The sequence below is a fragment of the Manis javanica genome, chromosome 10, assembly GCF_040802235.1.
Source record: "Manis javanica isolate MJ-LG chromosome 10, MJ_LKY, whole genome shotgun sequence".
NCBI lineage: Eukaryota > Metazoa > Chordata > Mammalia > Pholidota > Manidae > Manis > Manis javanica.
Genome location: NC_133165.1, coordinates 116,692,071 through 116,714,720, shown reverse-complemented (window position 1 = coordinate 116,714,720; position 22,650 = coordinate 116,692,071). Strand labels below are relative to the sequence as shown.

General features: G+C 60.8%; 1 protein-coding gene across 5 annotated transcripts in view; it reads right to left on the bottom strand.

Annotated features, from left to right (window-relative positions):
* Nucleotides 1–22,650, bottom strand: part of TBC1D22A (TBC1 domain family member 22A) — a 400,381-nt gene that overhangs the window by 110,064 nt on the left and 267,667 nt on the right. For 3 of the 5 annotated variants that reach the window (XM_073214059.1, XM_073214062.1, XM_073214057.1), the window contains one exon: nt 3,516–4,060. The exons of the other annotated variants lie outside the window; for them this stretch is intronic. In XM_073214059.1, coding sequence (XP_073070160.1) covers nt 3,932–4,060 — 129 coding nt within the window. In that variant the 3' untranslated portion in view covers nt 3,516–3,931. Of the gene's footprint in view, nt 1–3,515; nt 4,061–22,650 lie in introns of those variants that run through there. 5 annotated transcript variants of the gene reach the window in all.

Here is a 22,650-nt window from a genome sequence, read left to right as displayed (position 1 = left end):
GTACACTTCACAGTTTACAGGGTAAAGCCATAAAAATTATAAGCAAAATCGTCAGAAAAAAACAGAAAGTCTGAGAGAGAACCCAGGTTTCTACTATCGTGTAACAGACTGTCGCAAAACTTAGCCGGCAGCCACTCGGCCAGGGCACTGGCAGGCCACACAGCCCAGGGCTTTCCCACGTGGAGTGGCCCATTCCCATCACTGACGGGCACATCCCACCGGCCACTTGCGTCTCTTCTTTTCATGAGTTCCTGTTGTCGACCCTGAGCCCATTTTCGTTTCCCAGAGTTGTTGCATTCCCGGAATATGTTCCAAAAACTCTGCATGTTGAGGAATTTAAACGTCTCGCTTAGGCTGCACGTACGTTTGCCCAGCTGGTGAGCGTGGGCCTTTGTTCACCGGACCTGGGGCTCTGGTGGCCCTGCGGCTGTTCCGTGGTGTAGACTATGGGCGCTGGCCATCGGGCATCTCCCACTTTGCTTTGTCCCTGGCACCATGATCAGAAAGCCTTCCACCTTTCCCAGTCATAAAAATATCTTATCTCTATCTTGAGTATTTTGGGAGAGCTTAGTTCTTATATTTAAACCCCTTCATCTGGAATGCATTTGGGTATATAATTTTTTCTCCTAAGTGAATCATCAGCCTCAGTGTGTCAGTGAAGCACACTCAGGGGTCAGATGCTTCACGCGCGGTCAGAGTGGCTGCGAGCACTCCCTCAGCCATCCTTGTTGAGGTCGCCTCTGTGCCAGGGACTGGACGGGGTGCGGTACAGGGTGGAGTGACAAGGCCTGAAGCTCAGGGGGCAAACCCTTGAGCAGCCATGACCCCGCATGACTACACGCAGCGGCACAAGAGGAGATGCTCAGGGGACAAGGGACAGAGCGTGGCTGGGGAGGCGTGAGCAAGCTCCACAGAGCAGACACTGCGCCAGGGGTCTGGCAAAAAAGCGCCAGCTCAAGGTGGACAGCGCCCAGAGGCCCCGGCAGGCAAAGCCTCAGCGGGGACCTGCCCCTTCACAGCACACCCCCACGCTGTGCACAGGATCAGTCTGCTCAACCCCAGGCAGCTTCCTGTGTCCAGGTCTCGCACCAGCGGGGCCCTTCCCATTGCCAGCCCCTTGGAGAGCACGGATCACTCAGACCGCTTCTGCTCCCCACCTCTAGGGCCCCACTCTCCCCTCGTGCCAGACCTTGCCAGGGCCAGGCTGCCCTGGGGTGTGTGTCTGGCACTTTCCACTAAAAATGGTGCCAGCAGGCAGGGCCTCTTCTCCTGGTGGCCAGGCAGGGCAAGGTACATGGGGACAGGTGCCACCAAAAGTCAGGGGGGCTGTCAGGACCCCTGGGGTTCAGACCACCTGCAGGCCCATAAGACCCTGGAGCAAGTCTAGGCTGCAAACACCAATAAACCGTGACAGCAAATGACAGCAGGCACAGCCCCAAGTTCCGACCTAAAGCCCAGTGCCTTATACCTTGACCGTCGGGGGAGCGACGGGAGAGCCCAACCCTGGCAACTGCAAGCCTGCACCAGGGAGATCTGCAAGTCTGCCCAGCTCAGCGCAGAAGGGGAGGAGAGGGCACTGGTCCGCACCCTGTGGGGCCTCCGGCCCACCCAAGGGGCAGCACCCCACCCCACACCATCAGGGGCCAGCACAAGATGCAAGGAGCAAAGTATTGCCCTGGGGTGCCCAAGGAGCATGACACACTATGAAGCAGCCCTGAGAGAGGTTGGGGGGTCAGTTCAGGTGGGGGTACTGGCTGCCCAGGGCTGGGAAGCAGAGATGGGCAGGTCCTGAGTCCCAGGAGGCACTTGATAGGTGTGGCCATGTGGGGAGGCCCCTCCTGTCCTGTGACTGGCAGGTGGTCAACTGAGGGGTGAGCCTGGATCAATCTGACCCCAGCAGTACCAAGTCTGGGTTTGGGGATCAGCCAGAATCCATTTCCCACCCTACCTGCACCTGTGTCTCCCCTGAGATCCTCCTGGGCTTCAGCAACACCGCAGGTGCTGTGCCCAGGGCCAGGCCTGGCCTGCAGCAGGTGGCCACACGGCGAGGCCCAGGGCTGCCCCCAGTAGTTGGCTCTTGCCTGGCTCAGACCAGAGAGCCAAGGGCCAAGGCCACCTGGCCCAGGCACCCCCACTCCTTTTGGGGCATCCCTGAGTCAAAGGCCGAGGCCAGGGCTCCACCACCAGAATCAGCACACGGCCTCCATACAGAACACTCTCTAATCCTCTCAGACGGATCTGCTCGGATGCGAAGCCTCCGCCTACACCTGCTGCCTTGTTTCTGGTTTACAGACACAAGAAAACACGCCCAGAACCTCATTTAACTTGAAGGCCCTTCCTGTTTGACAGATAACCTGCCTCAGGAGTAAGATGATTCACGTTCCAACGTTTTGGCCACGCAGAGGGTCAGAACTCTGACAGGCAGCCAGGGTGGACCCTGGCTTCCCACACACAGCCAGGACGGCTCTTCCCGGAACCAGATGCCTCAGTGGGCCAGAAGGTAGCTGGGTGCTGGTCAGAGCAGCACCCCTGATCTGGGCAGGAGGCAGGGACCGGTGGGCAGGGGGTGCTTCCTCCCTTGTCTGAGGCAGCAGGCCCCTGTGCCAATCTGGGAGCATCTGACATTTGCACAGTACCCTGTGCTCGTTTCCATGTCTCGTGTGATGGCCTGAGAAGCCTTCTAGTAAAAAAAAAAAGCACACACGTCACCTATGCAAACACGTCACCTACACAAACATGTCACCTGTGCGTGCACACGTGTTCCAATCTCTGCTTTGCGGCTGCACCCTAGCACCAGAGCGGTGCACAGACAGGGCGGTGGTGCGGCTGCCCCAGGACAGACATGTGGCAGGAGAGTCTGAGAGCAGAAGTGGGCACTGAGCTCAATAGCCTGTCCTGGGCCCTGGTGTCAGAAGTTGTGGCTGTGGCCCTGCAGCTCCATGGGTGTGAAGGTGGCTGCCAGCCACATCTACGCGGGCAGGGCGCATGCAGGAAGCAGTCTGACCCCACAGAGCCCCGGGCAGGCCAGTCCAGGGCAGCCCGCATGGGCTCGCAGCTTGTGACCAGGAAGTGTTCAAGTCTGTAACCCCCCGGCAATCTGGGAGGCCGAACATCAGGGCATGAGGAGCTCGGGCCAGTCAGGGCTCTGGTTCCAGAGCAGCCGGGCCTGCCTGCCCACAGGGAGCAGTGTCCTCAGCCTCAGCCCCTGCGCTTGCCCCAGAGCTGCGGGCACCTGGGCGGCCTCACCTCCCGGCAGGAATGCGGCTCAGGGGCTGGCAGGGGCCTGGTTCTCTCTGGGAGGCTGCAGACGGAAAGTGCGGCAATTTCAAGGCACGCTCTGTGGAGCCTGCGGTAGCCTGAGCCTCCCCAAGGGTCATGGGTCAGCGGGCCTTCAGCTCTCCAGCCAAGTCAAGACCAAGGAAGAAAGTGTCACTGACGTGACAGTGACCAAGTCACAGAAACGCGGCTGTTGCTGGAGGCCCCACGAGGTACAGACCCCACAGGCTCGCACGGTGTCTCATGTACTTTGTCTACATTTATTCTCTTGCGCTCAACAGAACAGAAGTTTTGTATTTCAAACCAGGTATGAGATGGCCACCACCTCCCTCTGCCCTGGCACCAAACAGCAGGCCTCTCGGGCTGCCCTGGGTTGGCGGCTCCAGGAGGTGGTTATTTGGCAAGGACACTCCAGGGGTGGGGGAAGGGAGACACCGGACCCATCACTGGCCCCCCACATGGCCTGGACACCCCTTTCTCTTTGGTATCTCAGCAGGGGCAGCCCGCTCAGCAGGCCCCGGCCCCAGGCGCCCAGTCCTGGCAGGCTCCATGGACAGGGCTGCTCTGGCAGGGCCTGTCCAAGGCGAGGGCCTGCAGCCAGCCCGGTGGGGGCACTGCCCAGGGCAGGGTGAGGCCTGCTGGGGTGGCCCCAGGCTCATTTCTTGTAGTGATTGGGGGCATCCGCGAAGGCGAACTTCAGGCGGTAGGCCTCAGCCAGCAGCAGGCTGACGTCCTCGTTGCCCCAGTGGGCTGTGGGCAGGTTCTGGAGGAAGAGCAGCAGCTCCTGGGGAAACACAAGCCAGGTCAGGAGGTGAGCGGCGGCCAGCGGCGGGCTGGGCCGGCAGGACACCGCAGTGCGCCCTCCCTACTCAACCCCGACAGGCCCCCAAGCCCTGCAGCCAGAAGGATGCACCCCAAACTCTGGGAACATGCCGACGCTGAGGGCAGGACCCACCTGCAGAGCCTGTACCTCCTTTAGCTGAGTCTCCCCAGCAAGTCCAGCCTCAGGTGCTGAGCCCAGACCTGCAGCCTCCAGCTCACCCCAAGGCTGTACTGAACCCCGAGGTAAAGCACCCTCACACACAGTGGCCCAGGCTGACTCAGCAGATTTCTGTGCAGCTGGTGGCACCCCTTCAGGCCCAGCTGCTCTAGTGGGACACCAGGCAGACTCACGCCCGGCACCCCCGGCACTGCCCGCCAACTCACAGTGCCTCCAGGGATGACCACACTGGAGGCCCTCTGCTGTCCCCAGCCATCCCTACAGGGCACAGGAACTGTCTCAGGAGCTCAGGGTTCAGAACACAGGAGAAGGACGTAGAGGGGCTGGTGACATTCTAGACTGCAGGTGAGGACGGCACGGCAGGGAAACGCATGGTCCCAGGGCAGCGGGGCAGGAGACCCCCGGCACCAAGCCCCTCGCCTGCAGACCCCCTCCCCCGACAGCTGCCAGCCCACCCCATCAAGGACAGGGCACAGGCCCAGCCCCCAGAGCATTCACAAGAGGGGGAGGCCTCAGAGGGCCCTGTAGCCAGGACGGCTTCCTGGGGCAGGGGTCTCAGATGGGAGGACCGGGAGACGGGGCCAGACTCTCTCAGGATGTGGGGTGAACTCATCGAGGGAGGGGCTGACATCACACAGTGACCCTGCTGGCTCCAGTCCTGGATAATCTGGCTGCAGGGTCCTGCCATCCCATCTGGAAGCCAGTCCTGGGGGCCCCCAGGATGCTGGTAATGCCTCTTCCCAGCTCCCAGCAGGTGACAAGTGACAGGGGGCGTCAGACTGGGTCTGCCTGCCCCTAAGAGGAACCGCCCAGCAGGACTCAGGAACTCAGTCCCCGGCCTGTGGTGGCCCAAGCCTCCACTGCCTAGACTCCCAGGTTCGAAGGGGCAGGGCTCAGCTTCCCTGGTGGGGGGCCCTGTGGGGCCTGCCGGCCAACCGGTGGCCCCTGCTGTGCAGAGCCTGCCCCACGCCCGAAGCGCACAACACGCCTGTCCTCGGATGGGGTCTCATTGCTGCTGCTTTTATCCCCTTCCTCAATCCCATTTCCTTTTGCATTTTGGATACTTTCTGGGGGCCTTTCAATTGAATTCACGGAGCAAATTTCCCTGGCAGAATGTCTCCGGGGACATATCAACATCAATCTGCTGTCTTTCACCATTAGATGCAACTTACATGGATGCCAATCCAATTCTGAGCAGGTCGTAAATAAATACCTTTGGTTTTATTTTTAATCCACTTGGCTTCATATTATCGTGACCTCGCGACTTGCAAGGTGAGGAGCAATACCCTCCCATTACGGTGCCTCAGCGACTCCACTGCACACTCAATTTCAGAATCTAATTTAGTCCCCCAGGCTCGCTGGACGGAGGGAGAATAAAGATGCCCAGCGCTCACAGGCTGCAATGCTAGAGAAGGAAAAATCTATTGGGATGACCTTTACGGGAGGCAAAGAACACAGCCAAACACGTCCGTAAGTACAGAGTTCTTTCTCAAAAAGGCCTGTCTTATTTATGCACTGGACAGAGCTCCTCGGATCTGGGCACCACAGCAGTTATTAGGCATGAGCTGTTTGCCATTAGCCACACCACACGGGTAAACGGTCATGAAGCCATGCCTGGGTCGCATCACCAGGGTCCAGCTCTCCCTGGACAGTCTCGGAGGTGGGGGCGAAGGGAGTGCCGCTGGGACAGAACCAGCAGCCAGCCTAGCATATTGTAGAAGGCAATTTGTCTTCAGTCTTAACTTCTCCACAGACAATGCAATGTCCTGTTGGTAGACACAAAAATTAAGAGCTTTGCTCACAACAGTGACATAGTAAGAGATCAAACCAGTCAGGCGCCTGTGATTCTTTCCCTCCACTTGATGAGTTGCCCCCAGGCCGTGAAGCCACAGCAGGCATGCATTTCGGTTCATTTCCTGCCTTCACCCACTGGCCGGCGTTCCGGCATCTTCCACACCGCCGTGCTGCGGAGAGCTGCCAAGGCAGGGCAGAAGCCTGGAGCTGGCCTGTCCCCAGCGGTGCCCCACGTAAGCAGTGCTGCAGAGGCCATCTTTTAAACAGAAATCTCCCTGCTGATGGATTTTGCCTCGAGATATTCCAAGAGGCAAGCCTTCTAAGGTTAAAGAGCAAATGACCTTTACAGCTTTGGTCACTTCTTGCTAAAAATGGTTTCATTTTTCCAGCGTCAGATGGAACCGTTACCCCCGCAGAGGATGATTATCTGTGTGCGCACACCTCCCAGGAGGGTCGCCCTGGGGCTGCAGTGAGCGGGCTCAGGGCCCAGGACTCTCGGTTTCGTTGGACCCTTGCAGAGGCGCACGCAGGCAGGGGGGTGGGGGAGGGGAACGCAAGCTACAGCTCAGCCATCAGAGGACCCAGGTCCAGGCTCTGGCCCCACTGCCATCACAACCCCACAGACCTCTGCAGCTACTTCCTTGGGTTCTCAGTTATGTCACAAGGTGATCTTTGAGGTCCACAGAGGTCCACACATCCCTGGTCCCCAGCAAGTGAGCTAAATGCTTGCACACTTTTAAAGGATGCTGAACCATGGAAATTCAGATCCCAGCCCTGTACTCATCAGCTCTGCGACCCAAGACAAGTCTCAACAAGCTGTGCCTCAGTTTCCTCATCTATAAATGGGAACAATCACACGTGTCCCCCCCACGGGCTGCGGCTGGGACCCCAGCCTGCGTGACAATGCCACCTCTGGTCATTTGAGAGGCCACCACAGAACTGGGGAAGAGGCTGCCTCTTTGGACTGGATCTTCAAATTCTAATGTCAGATACAAATGACCTTATTTAACCGAAAACACTCCCAAAAAAACAGACTGGGACATGAGCTGCTTGGCACTTAAACAGAAACGCCCACCATCCATTCCATCTGCCTCTGTGAGGGACGGCCCACAGCCAAGTGAAGTTAGGGTTAGCACCCCCACCACCTGGCAGGTCTGGGGTCACACCCGACCCCGGAGGTGATGTGCACGGGCTCCTCCCTGACAGCTCCCACGACCTCGCCAGGCGACAGGCCCGGGGCCACTCAGAGGGATGCAGCACACCCAGGCCCAGGGGGGTCTCTGGGCTCGACAGCGAAGACCAGATGGCTCTGCCCTCTGGGTATACGTGTGCTGCTGTGTGTGGGGTGGGTACCAGGCACCACAGACAGACAGGCAAACACGGCACGGACAGCATTCAGGCTTGCGTAGTCAAAGCCGGGTGTGTGAGGCGCTCGTGGCCTTTCGGTCCGCCATCCACCACCCAGCCTGGCGGACACACGTGTCCGTGCAGAACACACTCCAGACCAAGGCCTGTGAAATGTTTCTTGATACTCTTTCTACAGATTACAGGTTAAAAGATAGTACTTTGGACAAACTGGGTACAATAAAATGTTAAAGTGAATTTCAGTTGTTTTTTTCACATTTCTGAGGCTACCAGAAAATTTAAGAGTTTGCATGTGGCAGGCATTACGTTCTATTGGGCACAGGGCTCCAAGGGACGCTAGGAATCTACCTCCCTGCTCCACCGCCCCCAGCCTGGGGCAGCCCGGCCTGCAGACAGCACGGTGAGGACCCTCGGCAGAGAGGACAGCCCGGACGGCTCCCACAGCAGGGGCCGGGCACGGGCACACGGCGGCAGAGCACGCCGCCTACTCCTCCACGCGGCAGAGAGCAGAGGTCGGCCTTAAAAGCTGCTCAAGTCAGTAGTTTACAAATTGCCAACTCACAGAGGTGAATAAATTAATCATGACGGGGCTAAAAGGGCCCATTTGCCGACTCTCATTATTTTCTCCCCTTAACCAAGAGAAGAAACAGGAGTCACTACACTGCCACACACGCCAGGTAGCCGGATTAATTGGACTAATTCACTTCTCCACCCACATTCCGACACGTGATCCGTGCAGCCTGGCTAGAAAGCCCACCCACTCGGGGTCCTCTGACCCTGGTGCTCTCTGGATGGCAGACCCTGGTGCCCACCTGGGAGCCGCCTGGGGAGCAGGGTGGCAGCATGGGGCTCCTGGGGGCGGGACTCCCCACCAGTCTGCAGGTGAGGAGACTGAAGCGCAGACAGGCTGGCCGCCTGGCACCTGGACCCTGGTCGGCTCACGTCCGCTACCCTGTAATGCTGGGTGAGGTTGCAGCACAGGCCGCTGGGAGCCCTTGGGAGCTGAGTCCCTCATCTGTGAGGTGGGACGAGGAGCCAGCTCCAGGCTGGGGGGTTCAAAGGTCAGTAACTAAGAGCCATGCTGCATAGAAGACAGCGATCCAGGAAGCCACCCTGTTGTGCCCCTAGCGCCACCGTCACCATCACCATCACCTATCTACACTGTGGGGCTCCAGGTGTGTCTCCGACACCCCTCAGGGGTGATAGGAGCAGCCCCTTCCAGAGGTGTGGGGAGCACGGAAGGAGTCAGTGCACCCTGCTGGCACAACCCCTGGCACATAGACACACACCAGTTTTGTTACCACCACCGTGTCCCAGGCGCAGTGGGAACCAGAGCAGCACCCATGCCCGGGGCCTGCCCTGCGCTCTGCTGGGCACTGGCGCTCACCCTAAGCGAAGTGCTGGTCTGGGTCCCCTCCAGCTGGCCGCCCACTAACCCCGGCTCCCCACCCTCCCCAGCCCCCGGCAGCACCTGGGCTGTCCGTCCAACTGCCCCCAGAGCAGGTCTCCATGGACACACAGTCCAGAGGTCAAGGATCATGGTCTCTGGCAGCCACTGGAGGGGTGGGCCTGGGCCGGGTCTGCTGGGGTTTGAATCCATATTCGTTATATAGCATCTGTTCTTGGCAAAGACATGTGCGAAATGGAAGACACACCCATAGCCAGGAGTAAATCAGGCCAGGAAGGGTCTGAGGCGTGTGCTGGCTGCGCTGACCACGCAGGGGGTTCTAATGGATGCCAGGTGCTGCTAGCTGGGCCCCAAGGGCTCCCTGGTGTTGGGGGTGATGGAGGCAGGCGGGCATGGTAAGCCGAGAGCTGGGACACAGCGGCCACTTTTTCTGGGGTGGTGTGGCCCCTCTCCTGCCCATGGTCCCTGTGTTTCTGTGCCCCACCTGTCTGCTGGCTGCCAGCTGCATCAGAACTTGTCGGGCATCAGGGCTCCCCAGCCCCAGGGAAAATCACCTGGAACAGCACATAGCCTGCCCCAGGTGTCCCCAAGACCACACAGCCGGGCTTTGCTCCCTGGCGTAGCCATGCCTGCTCCAGGCGGGCCGTCCCCACTCAAAGAGGCAGACCATCTTCCCAGCGTGGGCAGGGCTGGCACAACCTGTTCTGCCCACAGTTCTGAGGACAGGCAGCTAGCCCGGGGGGAGATGGAAGGCGGCTCACGCCCTTCCTCCACGCTCCCCGCGATCACTGGTGCGAGATGTGCGCGAGGAAGAGCGCGCCGGTCGGTCAGCCCAGTTTCCAGCCAGGACTGGGTCTTGAGGCCAGGCTCCTGCAAGCTCTGGCAGTGTGGGCTCCGGTGGGTGCTGCACTGAGGCCCAGCCCCAGGGCACAGGCCGGTCGGTCAGCGCGAGCTGGCGCCGGCAGCCCCTGCTCCTCGGGTCGCGTCTCTGGCGCTGGGTCGGACTCCCCGGGGACCACAGGCCTCCCTCTTCCGTCTGCCAGCCCCGACTTCCTTTGTTCCTGCTGGGTAACCGCAATGCATCCTTCAGGACGCGGTGAGGATCGGGAACACGCACCAACCCTGCCACCTCTGGACGCCCAGCTGGCCCCCGCCCCCGGCCCTGCCTATCACCTGCCCAAGCCTGAGGCCTCTGGTGTCAGAGACTGACCATGAGAACAGGAATCAACTTACCAATGGCCCAGGAGCAGGCGAAGCCCACAGTCGAGCCCCAAAGGCAGGAGGGCATGAGGACTAGGCAGCTGCTCTCACGATGCGGGGGCCCTGGAGGGGCGGGGAGCAGGCAGCTGGGGACTGTCCCAGGGACTCCCCTCCCCTTCGCCCTCCTGCCCCTGTGGCCAAGTTGGGGGCCTGGAGGGAACGGGTCAGACATAAATGATTAGAGAACTCAGACATCACAGAGCCGTGACGCCCAAGAACACTCCTGTGGTTGATACTTAGAGACAGGTGCGCAGCTCAGGGCTGCCAAAGCCACCGGCTCACGGGCCAGCAGCTCAGGGGCGCCTGCACGGCCAACCTGGACAGTGTGCCCCACCCCAGCAAAGGGAGGGGGCCCTGGGGAACCCCGCCCAGGCCCCATGACCTGGATCTCAGCCAATCCTTCACCAAGCTCTGTGACTGGGAACACAGACGGCTGGGAACAGAACCACATGCTCACACCGTCCCCGGCTGCTTCTGCTGTCCAGGCGGCCTGGCCACGCAGCCTTCCTCCGCCGTGCGGGGCTCAGGGTCTACACCCTCGTGCACCGGGCTGAGGGGGTGGGGAACACAGCAGGCCTGCAGACGGGCAGAGCGGCCACGGAAACCCCATGGACGGGATGGCCTGGGGGTGGGGTGGTGTGCAGGGTGTGGTATGTGTGAGGCTGTATGAGTGTGGTGGGGTCATACACAGTGTGTGCGGTGTGCCCATGTGGTGGGCACAGGGTGTAGTACATATGCAGGATGACGTGTGCGGTACGTGGTGTCACGCATGGTGCCTGTCTGCACACGAGAGGACAGGCCCTGGGAGCGGTGTGACGTGTCCTTCCAGGTGGTTCCGAGCTTGCCTGCCGAGGCCTTGTGCTCAGGCTTGGGGACGGGGCCTGTCTGGCATGGCTCTCGGACTCCCTTCCTCCCCTCGGTCCCACATCCACCCACCCAGAGTCCACGGCCTGCCTCCTGGCCAGGCAGTCAGCCAGCCACAGTGTGGAGTGAGCCATGGCCAGCTGGGGCCTGGCTGGAGGGCTAGCATACCACAATGCCCTGGCTTCTCTCCCTCTTTGGCTCCTTTTTGTCTTCCTAACGAGAAAGCCCCATTCTGGTCCAGAGACAAAGGAAAGGGATTCGTCTTTCTGCAAGCAGATGCCTCCCTGTGCAAACTCCTTTACCAGGGGATTTTCTTTAGCACTTCATTGCTGCAGCGTCAATGTGCTTAACAGAGTCAGGGGCACATAGAGTCCATTTCTCCAGCATTCTAGAATGTCACTAACAGAAGCCAGCAAACAACGAGGGCAGCACCCACGGGTGTGCAGGAGAGCTGTGCGAAGAAGTCCTGAAAGCTACAACCAGCCCAAAGCCTATTCCCGCACAGCACACAGCAGGGGGCGTGCAGCCTCCCCCGCAGAGGAGGCCAGCCCGCGATGATGCACGTCATGGCCAAGTCCAGTGCATGGCAGCTACTCCGTGTGCTGCAGGTGGAGCATGTCTAAGGCCACGCAGGTGAACAGTGGACAACAGAGTCACTAGAGCCCAGAGGTGAGCCGACAGCAAGTGTGGCTCTGGACGTCAGGATGGTGCCTACCTGCCTCAGTGCCCAGAGCAAACGGAGCCCTGGGGGCAGACAGCAAGCCACCCCCCCACCCTCCGCAGGACACACTACGCAGCCCACAGGTCCCCAGTCACCTGCACAGCCAGGTCACCAGTGGTCCCCTGCTGTCCTTGCACAGGCCGACCCGCACTGTTGGCCCCCTAGGAAGGCACTGATCACTGCCTTCAGCCCCAGGAGCATCTGAGCCCTGGACACTTCTGAGGTCCCCAGGCCTGTGACCAGGGTGACAGGAAGGAGGGCAGATGAAGGGAGGGAGCTGCTAGCACAGGAGTGAGGACCCAGGGAGCAGGGCAGTGCACCCAGCAGGCTGCACTGAGGGCCAGGGCCAGTGACAAGGACTCACAGCAGGGACATGTGCTGGGAGGGCAGAGAACACGTGCCCCCAGGATGGACAGGGAGAAGACAGGCAGGAAGGAGAGGTACCCCAGGTGGCAGGGCTACTCTCACTGCCCGCCCACCTCCTCCAGTGAAGGTGGCACCTGTCCAGGGTCCATGAACACCCCTGGCCACCTTGCATGTGTGTCAGTGGTCAAAAATGAAACGACCCTGTATCCAGGGCTCACTCTGTGCTGAGCATGTGCTACACATCATCCTTAAAACCAATCCTGGGGGATCCTACACCCCAAGCCTACAACCAATCCTGGGGGACCCCACACCCCACATCTACAACTAATCCTGGAGCACCCCTCACCCTGCATCTACAGCCAATCCTGGGGACCCCACACCACACATTTACAACCAATCCTGGAGGAAACAAAACCCCCGCCTACAACCAACCCTGGGGGGCTCTCAGCACTCCCAGTCCAGGGGAGTACGCTGGAGCCCCAGGGAGCTACGTGCCACTCAGAGTTAAGTATGCGGACACGGGGTGGGGGGTGGGGGAGCTGCGAACCCCCCCAGGCTGCAATCCCTAGACCTGACCCTGACCCTGACCACATGACCCTCCTGAGAGGCTGAGAGCCCAGAGGGGTCTACCCCACCCTTCCCTGGAACCTAGAAGCGCTCCGTGGACCCCTGAGCCCAGGATGGCATCAGACAGCCCACGCTCTGAGGACTGCCCCCAGGCCCCACACACTGCCAGCAGCCTTCCTCCTAGGCTGAGCAGAGAGTGGGGCAGATGGGCGGACATACGGGGCAGGGCTGCCGGGTGGAAGCAGGGCTGAAAGCTCCACGGGGGAGGTGTGGGGGCACTTGGTAAGCCGTATGTCCATCCCACTCCTGCTCCCAGGCGTCTGGGCACCAGCGTGGTGGGCAGAGTGCCCGCAGGAAAACTGTCCACGGAAGCTCCCCCTACTTATCTTATGCTAACCTTTCTACCACACTCAATGCCCTTTAGCCGGCAGACCAAAGAACACACATCAGCCGCGCAAGTAATGGCTCACAAAGGTCAGGCCGCCAGCCCACAGCTCCCTGCCAGGTGGACGCACCTGGGGGCCTGGCTGCCAAGTCCACTCCTGGGGCCCCATCAGATCTGAGCCCTGCTCTGTCAAGAGTGGGGCTGTGCTGTGACGTCCTCAGGTCACAGGTGAGGCTGGCTGGCTCGAGCGCCATCCAGGAGGGGCTGAGGGGCTGGGCGGTGCCCCACTGCCTTGGAGGGGGGCCCCTGGTCCCCAGCGCTGGGCCGTCCTGAGGCTGTTTCCCGCCTCCCTCCCGACCATCCTGTGACAATTGATTTCTTTGACACCCCAGTTATTAGTTTGAAAATCCTGTCAAGTTCTGGACCAAGTCAGGGCTAAAAATAGAAGGATGGTGACAGCAGGCGAGGACGGACGGCCAGCTCGCTGGTGACAGCCGTCCAGAGGCGGGGAAAGGAAGGCGACAGCGCGACTGAGCGATCTGAGGGGCTCCTACACTGTCCCTGTGATCAGTTCCCCATTTCTTTTCCAAAGAAGGAGTCCTAAGGAAAGCCCCGCTGGGCGGTGGGGGCAGGGGCCTGGCAGGGGGGCCCAGGCGAGCTTGCCTTTCAGTCTCAGCCTCCGCCCGCGGCAGAGATGTCTCAGCGGCACACGGAGAGTATTCACAGTCCGGGCTCCGCGATCAGGTCGGCTTCCTCCTGTAAAGCCCTGTCTGTGGGGCTTGGGGCCGGCAGCTAGTCACAGATGGGGTACCGCGGAGACATCATCCGCACAGGCACCCCTGCCTGAGGAGGGCCACTGGCAAGGACGCCCACTTACGGGAGAGGCCTGTGTCCCACACATTCATCTGCGAGGCAGCAGGGCCGGCCCTCAGGGAGGGCCCCGCAAAGGCTGTGCCAGCTCCTCATCTCGGTGGTATCAGTGGGGTGGTGGGTGCAGAGGGGAGCAGGCAGGGGTGGCTGCAGCTGAACCACAGCCCACACAGGCGGGCTGAGGCAGGAGCAGGGGCATGAGCCGCCCCCAAGTCCCTGGGCACCTGGGGTCGGGGCAGTCTCGTCCCTGGGGAGCCCGGGGCTCCCCACACCAGGTCCTGCTTACCGCGACCATTGCTCCCCCCGCGCCGGTCCTCTCCGCTGACCTGCACCTTTCCTGAAGCCACCTGATGCCCCCCTTGCGAAGCTCACCTCCGACTGTCCGACCACCTTTCCAGTCTCCCTGGCGGCTTCCCTCTGCCAGGCCCCCAGTGCCCAAGTCCCCAGGCCCTCTCCACCCCTGCGACCCTCCCCAAGTGATGCCACCTGGGGCCACCCGCACGCTCCCACAGGCCTCTCCCTGACTCCCAGCCTGGCGTGTCTGGCGGCCGCGTGCACACCTCCACACTTGCACGGCCCTGGCCTCCACATGAGCATCTAAAGGCGTCTCAAACTGAAGGGACCCCACTGCGGTCTCCTGCGCCTTCTGGGCTCCAGAACACCTGCCCGAGGGCCACACTCCCAACCGCCCCTGCTCTCTCCACATGCCCCTATCCCCGTCCTGTCAGCACGGATGCCGGCCAGGCCACACCACGAATACACCGCAGCCCCCCGCCGTCCTCTGGTGGAAGAGGCCCGGCCCCTCGCTGGCATCCACCCCCGCCCCCACGATGCGCTACCCACAAGGCAGGAGCCCTGGCTTCGCCCCACAAGGAGCCCTGCCCATGCTACTCTGCTCTCTAAAGGCCACCTGCCCGCCTCCTGGGGGGCCTGGCGCCCAAACCCGCAGGCCCAGTGCTCCGTGGGGGGCTGGCGATGTCCCGAGGCCCTAGGGTGCCTGCGCTCCTCTGGGAAGGAAACCGGGCCTCTGGCCCCACCCTCCCGCCTCTGGCCCCGCCCTCCCATGGCCCCGCCTCCCCGCCTCGGCCGGTGGGGGTTCCCTGGCATCTGCCATCCAACTTGCTTCTTTCACCCCCTCAGGTCTGAATCGCCCCCTCCGAGGGCCTCCTCCTCGTCACCAGCTTCAGCGCCAGGACGAGCTATGAAGGCGCAGAGGCCTCCCGCGGGCAGCTCGGCCTCCGTCCGGAGATGGGCTGTGGTGAGGGGTTCACCCCCCAGGCTTATCACCGGCGAACGTCCAGGTTTCCGCAGGGCTGCTGGAGGAGAGTGGGCGCCCGGCCGAGGAAAGCCACAGAGGCCGGGCCTCGGCATACCGGCCCCAGCGAGAACCCCCACGGCCGAAGAGACAGGCACCAACGGTCACGGCGCTGGGCTGCCTGGGCCGGACAGTGGTGCCCGGCGAGGCGCGGCTGCCTCAGGAGACACCCGAAGCTGGCTTGACGGGCCCTCAGGGCACCCCCCGCCCCTCGGCCTGCCCCCAAACTGCAGTGGGGTCCAGAAAGAACCCTAATGTATGAACCCCGCTGCCCGCCTTCCCAGGGAACAGCCAGACCAGAGCGGGCTCGCGGGGTGCCTCACTTGCCCGCAGGGCTGAGTTCATGGTCCCGGCCAGCACCACCCCTGGTGGGTCACAGTCACTGCCAGGTGCCAGTGAGGAGGTTCAGCTTACAGAGGGCGGCTGCAGTGGGGCCAGAGAGCCAGCCATGCGGGGGAGTAGATCTGCAGCCAGGCCGTGAGCGTACAGGGCCTCTCAGGCAGAGCACCGCAGTGCCCACACTATTGCCCACACTGGCCAGGGCCGAGGATGGACAACAGGACAGGATGATGGGGCTGGACCACAGGGCCACACCATGGAGCCAGGCCGCAGGGCTGGACCACAGGACCTCACCATGAAGCCAGGCCACAGGGCTGGACCACGGGGTTGCACCACTGAGCTGGACAACGGGGCTACAACACAGAGCCAGGCCACAGGGCTAGACCACGGGGTCGCACCACTGAGATGGACAATGGGGCTATAACACAGAGCCAGGCCACAGGGCTGGACCATGGGTCTGGACCACAGGGCTGGCCAATCAGAGATGCTCCACTTTCCCTTCACAGGTAGCTGGGGTTCAGACTGACCAATGAGAGAGGCTCCTGTGGTGGCTTAATGACTCGTGAGCTCGGGGGTCCATGCGACCCCAGGGCCAGTGGGGCCTTCAAGAGTAAGGGCACCAGGGATCACAAAGGCCCAACAGACTCCAGACATGTCCCCTCTTCTCACCCACCTAAGCACAGGAAAGGTCTCAGCCCCAGGCTGCAGCTGAGACGTGGAGACTTTCGCCGGCACATACTGGGGCAGCCGACCTGTCCCGTGCTGGGGAGATGTGGAGCGTGTGCACCGAACCACAAGAGCACGAGAGCCCGCACATCACAGAGCCTCCCCAAAGCGAGTACACACGGATTTGCCACGACGGCACTCGTGAGGTCCCAGGTGTGCACAGCTGGGTCCTGGGGAGGAAGGTGTGAAGGAATGGGCATCCTCCATCTGACCCCATGGCACCCCACACCATTCACAGGCCCCGCAGAGGCTACGGGATGTGCACTGACCCCCAGTGTGGACTCAGCAGGCCAGTCTTGGGCCAACCCTTGGGGACACCTCTGCATGCTGTGTGGCCACAGGGATTTCGTCTCCTGGGCCCCCGATTCCTCATGAAATTGAGGAGAACACAGCCATCTGCTGCGCTGGGTGCAGCAAGATCTTTCTGTGAGGTGACAGTAGAGCAGCATCTCCATTTGTCTGTGTGTCACTTGGGTGGGACGTCTGCGTGTATCTTCTATCCGTTTCTTAACTGGGCTGTTTGTTTTCTTACTGTTGAGTTTTTAGAGTTCTTTGTGTATTGTGGATAGCAGTCCTTCACCAGACGGGTCTCCTCCCAGCCTGCGGCCTGTCTTCTCATTCTCCTGACCTTGTCTTTCCCACAGCAGAAGTGTGTAAATTTAATAAAGCCCAGCTTATCAGTTCTTTCCTTCCTGGACCCTAAAAACCAAGTTAATTCCTCTCTTTGGAACTTTCTGAAAGCCATTTGAGGAAGTAAGTGCCGGCTGCATGATGCTACCAGGCAGGTGCAATGAGGTCCCGGTGGTGAACACACAACCATGGACCCCCAACTTCCTGAGTAGCATGTTACAAAGCCAGGCAGAGTCTGTCCCTCCAGGTGACTGGTGTGCCATTCAGCACGGCTGACACTGGATGCATCTGTTCTCAGCCCCCTCCCAGCCCCTGACAGAGGGCTCTGCGCCATGGGACCACCCACCAGGAGGCCGGACAGCGACGTGTGATCTGCCCAGCGATGGATGAGGCCTCCATCCATGTGTCATTCTCATGACCTGTCACTTGTCTCCCCAACTCCTGCACCTTCTCAGTCCCTGAGAACCAGGACCAAGGGACACACAGGACCCTCCCGCTGGGCTGAGGACAGGGCAGGAGTCTGGTGGTGGGGTCCCTGCAGACTGGGCAGAGCTAGGGGCTGGCTGGGAGGAGGGCGAGCAGGCAGAGGAGCCCCTGGAAGAGACCCCGCGGCTTGGGGAGTGGTGGTGGAGCCCTGGCACACGGGCCAGGCCCGCCAGGCTCCTGCAGTCCTTCCAGGCTGGACTCGACCCGCCCGTGAGGCCCGGCCCCGCGGCTCTCAGCCAAGAGCAGTGCGCCCGCGGTCACGGAACCACCGCACATTCGGCTTCCTCCCCAGGCTTCACGGCTGTGACCTAACAACTCTTTTCCATGACACGCGGTGGTTTCTTTCTTCTTCGCACGTGTTTGTTTTTATCTCTTCCAGACTGGTCCATAAGTTCTTGGTGGTGGTGCAAAGGCCCCACGTTGGGGCACGGCCTCTGCGTGGCAGGCCTTCTCAGATGGTTGAGGTCACCCTCAGAGGGCCTGTGCCTCTGGGACCCCACCATCTGGGCACCATGGGCACCTCAGGTTGGTTTTTGTGTCTGTAGAGATACCTGGGTTTCTGCCAGTTCAAACCAGCTCCTGTTGTCCAGCCTTGCATCTGGCCTGTGCATACGCAAAGGGCTTGCTGTGCGCCAGGCCCCAAGGGAAGACTTTCCTGCCATGGCCCCGGGAGAAGGGAGGCTGCGGGCCTGCATTGGTCTGGCAGAGCTGCCACAGCCCCGGCTGCATGCCCACTCCCGCCCCTGAGGCCTCACTCTCCCCGCTGGCTCTGGTCCCTTCAGCTTTCCTGGCACCCGGGCATGGCTTCCTCACCGAGCTGGTCAGAGCCAGGCTTCTGGGTCTGGAGCTTGGCCCACTCCTGCCAGTTAAGGACAGATGGCAGAAGGCCTGCAGGGGGCACACTCCCAGCGTGGCCAGCCTGTCCCACTGGATTATGACCGCTGAAAACAGAAACGGGGGAATGTGTCAGAAGAACAGAGGAAACAAGCAATGATGGGGGAGGGCCAGTGGTGACGCTGGGGACATACGTCCTGAGACCTCTCTGCACGGCCTGAGCACGGTTCCTGCATGGCATGGGCTCAGCGGTCCCAGCCAGAGGTCAGCACATGCTGCCAGGGGGCCGTCCCCGAGGTAACACTCCTGGCTGGGCTGGGCCCCGGCTATGGGCCCGGGCGCTTTCTGTCTCTGGGAACACATCTTATGGATTTTCTCTAATGTCACTTCAGCTGTTTCTTTGTCAAATGTATCTAGTAGCTGTCATCAAAAGGCTTCAAGCTGACTGCCAGGCATATGGGCTGGAGAGAGAGTCAACCACTCCCGACAACCCCATCCCACGGCCTCATGTGGAGGGTTCTGAGGTTCCCAGGCAGGCAGGACAAGGACACTTGGATTCCTGGATAAGGACAGTCATCTAGAGGGCACCCGGGCCTCGGCCAGAGCGTTCTCTCTGCCTCCTGGTCAGCTGCTGCTTCTGAGGCATACGCTCATCAGATGAGCACAGAATGGGCGGGCGCGGACCCAGGCCACAGGCCCTGAAGGTTACACAGCTTGGGGGCAGGGCTTTTTCAAGGAAGAAAAAGAATACAAAATATGAATACAAAGTTAGGAGTAAAAGTAGATGCTGACTTAGAAAAAAGAATGAAATAAGAACTAAAACCAAGTTTTTAAAGCTGGCAAACACCAAAAACATAAAAAATTTCAAAAAAATGACACTTCAATTGCCGAACCCTCCACCAGAGCCCGCCTGTAAACTCCAGCGCATCCCTGGACCACCCCTTTGCAGGACAACGCTTGTATGATACGGTGTTTTATGCAGCCACTAAAACAGCACACGGCCCTTCCCACCAGTAATCTTAAACCCCAGCTCTCACTCGGGGTATCAGCTGTCAAGGGGGCACCTGGAGACAGGCCGGGCGTTTCTGGTGGTCACACCTTCGAAGAGCAGGAAGGAGCTAAGAGGCCAGCAGAGCCAGCGAGGGTCTCCACGTTCAGGCCCTCCTGCTGCCCAGCCACGTGCCCTCCCCAAGCACCCGGTCAGGTCCTGCAGGAAGGCCCCAGCGGTCACCTGGGGACATCAAAGACAATGCTGTCCCACAGCAGAGGGGCAGGACCTCATCAGTCTGCCCAAGCCCGGCTTCAGCAGGGACGCAGGGGCTCTGGGCCAGGCCGCCTGTGCTGAGCACCAGCTCTGCCCAACTCCAGGCCCACTGGTGTCTCACCGCCTGCCTGTAAATGGGCAAAAAGTCCCAACACAGCGATGCTGCTGTAATAAGGCAACATGCACAGAACCCACAGGCTGGCCTGCGGCGCTCTCTCCCTGCTTCCACTCCCCGGACAGTTGGGGTTCACCACACTGCTGGGTTCCCCCGACGCCAGATGCAGGCTCTCAGCCACTAAAATAGCATCTGGGCAAGGGCCTTATGGGCCCACACATTCCTGCCCCAAGGCCATGGGTGCAATGCCAGAGAGCCCAGGGAGGCATGCGCTCGGTGGTGGGGGAAGAAGGCAGATCTGTTCTCCACCCATGGGGCCGGCGAAGGAGACTCCATGGGAGCACCTGCCAGCAGGCCTCAGGCTCCCAGGCGCATCATCTTCCGGGGGCCACTCCCAACTGGCACCATTTTCAGAGGCCTTTGGCAGTGCCCGGAAGACAGGGCTGGTGGGTTCTGGTTGCAGAGAGAAGCTGCCTCATGCAGTTCACCTTTATGCTGCGGGGTGTCTCAGGACAGGGCTCTCTATCCTCCAGGAAAGGGCCACTGGACCCCCCAAATACAGGGAATCTTCTAGGGTGCACAGGCACTCTGGGAGAGGAGCTTTGGGGATGCAGATGTCCCCTTACAGCTCATGAAAATGCATGGCTCTACCAGGGCCTCTGGCAGTCCTGAGCCACTCTGACAGCTACTACAGGCCCAGAGACAGGCCTGGCTCAGGAGGCTCCTTTCTGGCAGAAGCAGCCAAAGGGCAGTGACATCCCTGACCAGGTGTTGGAAAGGCTTTGTGCCTTCCACCTCTCTGAACATGGTGCCATGATACCAATCTGTCCAGGGCACAGGGCCTTACTGGGTGAGAGGGCAGGAGCCTTCAGAAAGCGCCCGAGTAAAGGCTGACTCTGGTGGGAGGCTGGGAGGAGGGTGTGGTATGGGACGCCGAGGGAGAAGCCTCCTACGCCCCAGAATGCCACAGATCTCCACAGCTGCTCCGGAGGCTCTGCCAGACGTCCAGGGCCCAGCACCCAGCCAGGCCTGGAGCCTCAGCCGTGTGGCTGGACCCACGCAGCATGTGCAGGTCCACAGGCATCATCAGATGGCACGTGAGTACAGGGGACACTGCAGGCAGGGTGTCTCAGGACAGGGCCCTATCCCCCAGGAAAGGGCCACTGGACCCCCCCAAATACAGGGGATCTTCTAGGGTACACAGGCACTCTGGGAGAGGAGCTTTGGGGTTGCAGATGTCCCCTTACAGCTCAGGAAAATGCACGGCTCCACCAGGGCCTTTGGCAGCCCTCGAGTCCCCAGGGCCCAGCTCTGTTACCCCGGCTCCTGGCCTTCCAAGTGGCAGGCCCTGCATAAACATCACCCGGGGGGAAGATGGTGCCCTGAGGCTGGCAGACAAAGGCACTGACGCTGGCATTTAGATGCAAGCCCATCCCTGGGAACCGCTCAGCACTAATTAGCCAGCCCTCCCGGCACAGCTTTGGCCTCCTGATTCCAACAACCCAGCTGTAAATCGGCTCTTAGGACACCAGCCCTCTGCTTCCATGAACGTTAAAGGGTCACTGCCAAGTACCGCAGACCGAGATTTATTGGCTTCTAGGGGTAAGTTTCTTTTAGGACTGCATCAACTCTCAGAAGGGTTTAAAGAGGAGATTCTCCCAGTCCCCACCCCCGTTTGCTCCACCAGTGTCCTCGGTGATGGAGGGGACACTGAGGGGCCCAAGCTGGTCAGCTGGGATGGGGTGAGGGCCCCAAGTCTGATCCAGCTGCATGGTGCCCCTCCTGGGGTTGCCAGAAGGCTCTCCTGGGGGCCACGGCTTAGGCCCCAGCATCTTTTCCTGGTGAGGTGTGTGCTGCCCCCCAGGGCCTGCGGAGGATCCTACCAAGGCCCCTCCCCCTGCCTCTAAGCTCCCTGAGGGTGCAGGCTCAGGCAGACTGGGCCCACGGACCCAGGGAACATCCCGGTATCTGACTGAGAGCAGCAGGGCATGTGTCCGGTGTTGAGCTGTGGACAGGTGGGTGGGAGGTCAACAGAACAGCCTCCGAGGGGGGCCTGAAAGTGGGCCCTGGGGTTCTATTCTTCCCCTGGGAACCTGGAGGTGGGCTCCTTCCGCAAGCAGCCATCCCGTCCTGGCGGTGGGGGTGGGGGCCCGGGGCCTGATCACACTGTGCAGACGCAGGTACAGCACCCAGAGCCTGGAGCAGCCGGGCCCACAAGGAGGCCTGTGCAGCTCACATCAGTTCGCACCATTACTGATAAAATGGACGCATGAACATCGGAACACATGACATGCCAAGTGACCACTTTGGAGAACAGAAATCACCATCACAATCACAGAATATTGTCCAGCTGAGATCTGTGATGCATATCCTGTGGCCTTTAAAGATATTACCCAAGTCACTCCCTCCCTCCCTCCCTCAGAAAACGCCACCAAAATATCCAACTTTTCGACACAAGCAACAAAGGAAAAATCAAGCCCCCAAAACAGGTATTTGGTAAAACTTTCATGTGGCCCTATTTCCTTTTTGGGAATCATGGCACCCACTTTCAACCTGGGAGGCTGGGAGGGGCTTCCCAGGCACCTGTCCAGGGCGGACTGGGCAGGTCAGTCTCCTCAAACCCTGGATATGGACACACCCCCACCCCCTGGTGGAGTCATTTCAAAGACTAAAAACATGCACGGGAAGAGCACAGTGAACAACACAGAAGGCAGACCCGAGGCAGCCGTCAGGACCCGAGCTCAGCACCCTTCTCGCTTGGGAGACTGGGACCTGAGGACAGGTGATCTGATCAAGGCCCCCGGCCTGCGAGTGGCCGTGGTGGCCCTGACCTCAGGGCGCCAGAGCCCGAGCCCCAGGCCCCTGCAGTTCAGCACCTGCTCAAGGTTGCCCGTTGGCTGGCAACTGTGGGATGCTCATTTTTCAGGGGGTCACGTTTTCACCGATGAGCCACCTCGGCATGCAGAAGCGCATGGCGTGGACCCAGGGTGCCGGCGGAGAGCCTGCAGCACTGCTCCCAGAGCAGAGCCACCACCTCCAGGCCGCTGGGGCTGCGGGCAGAGGAG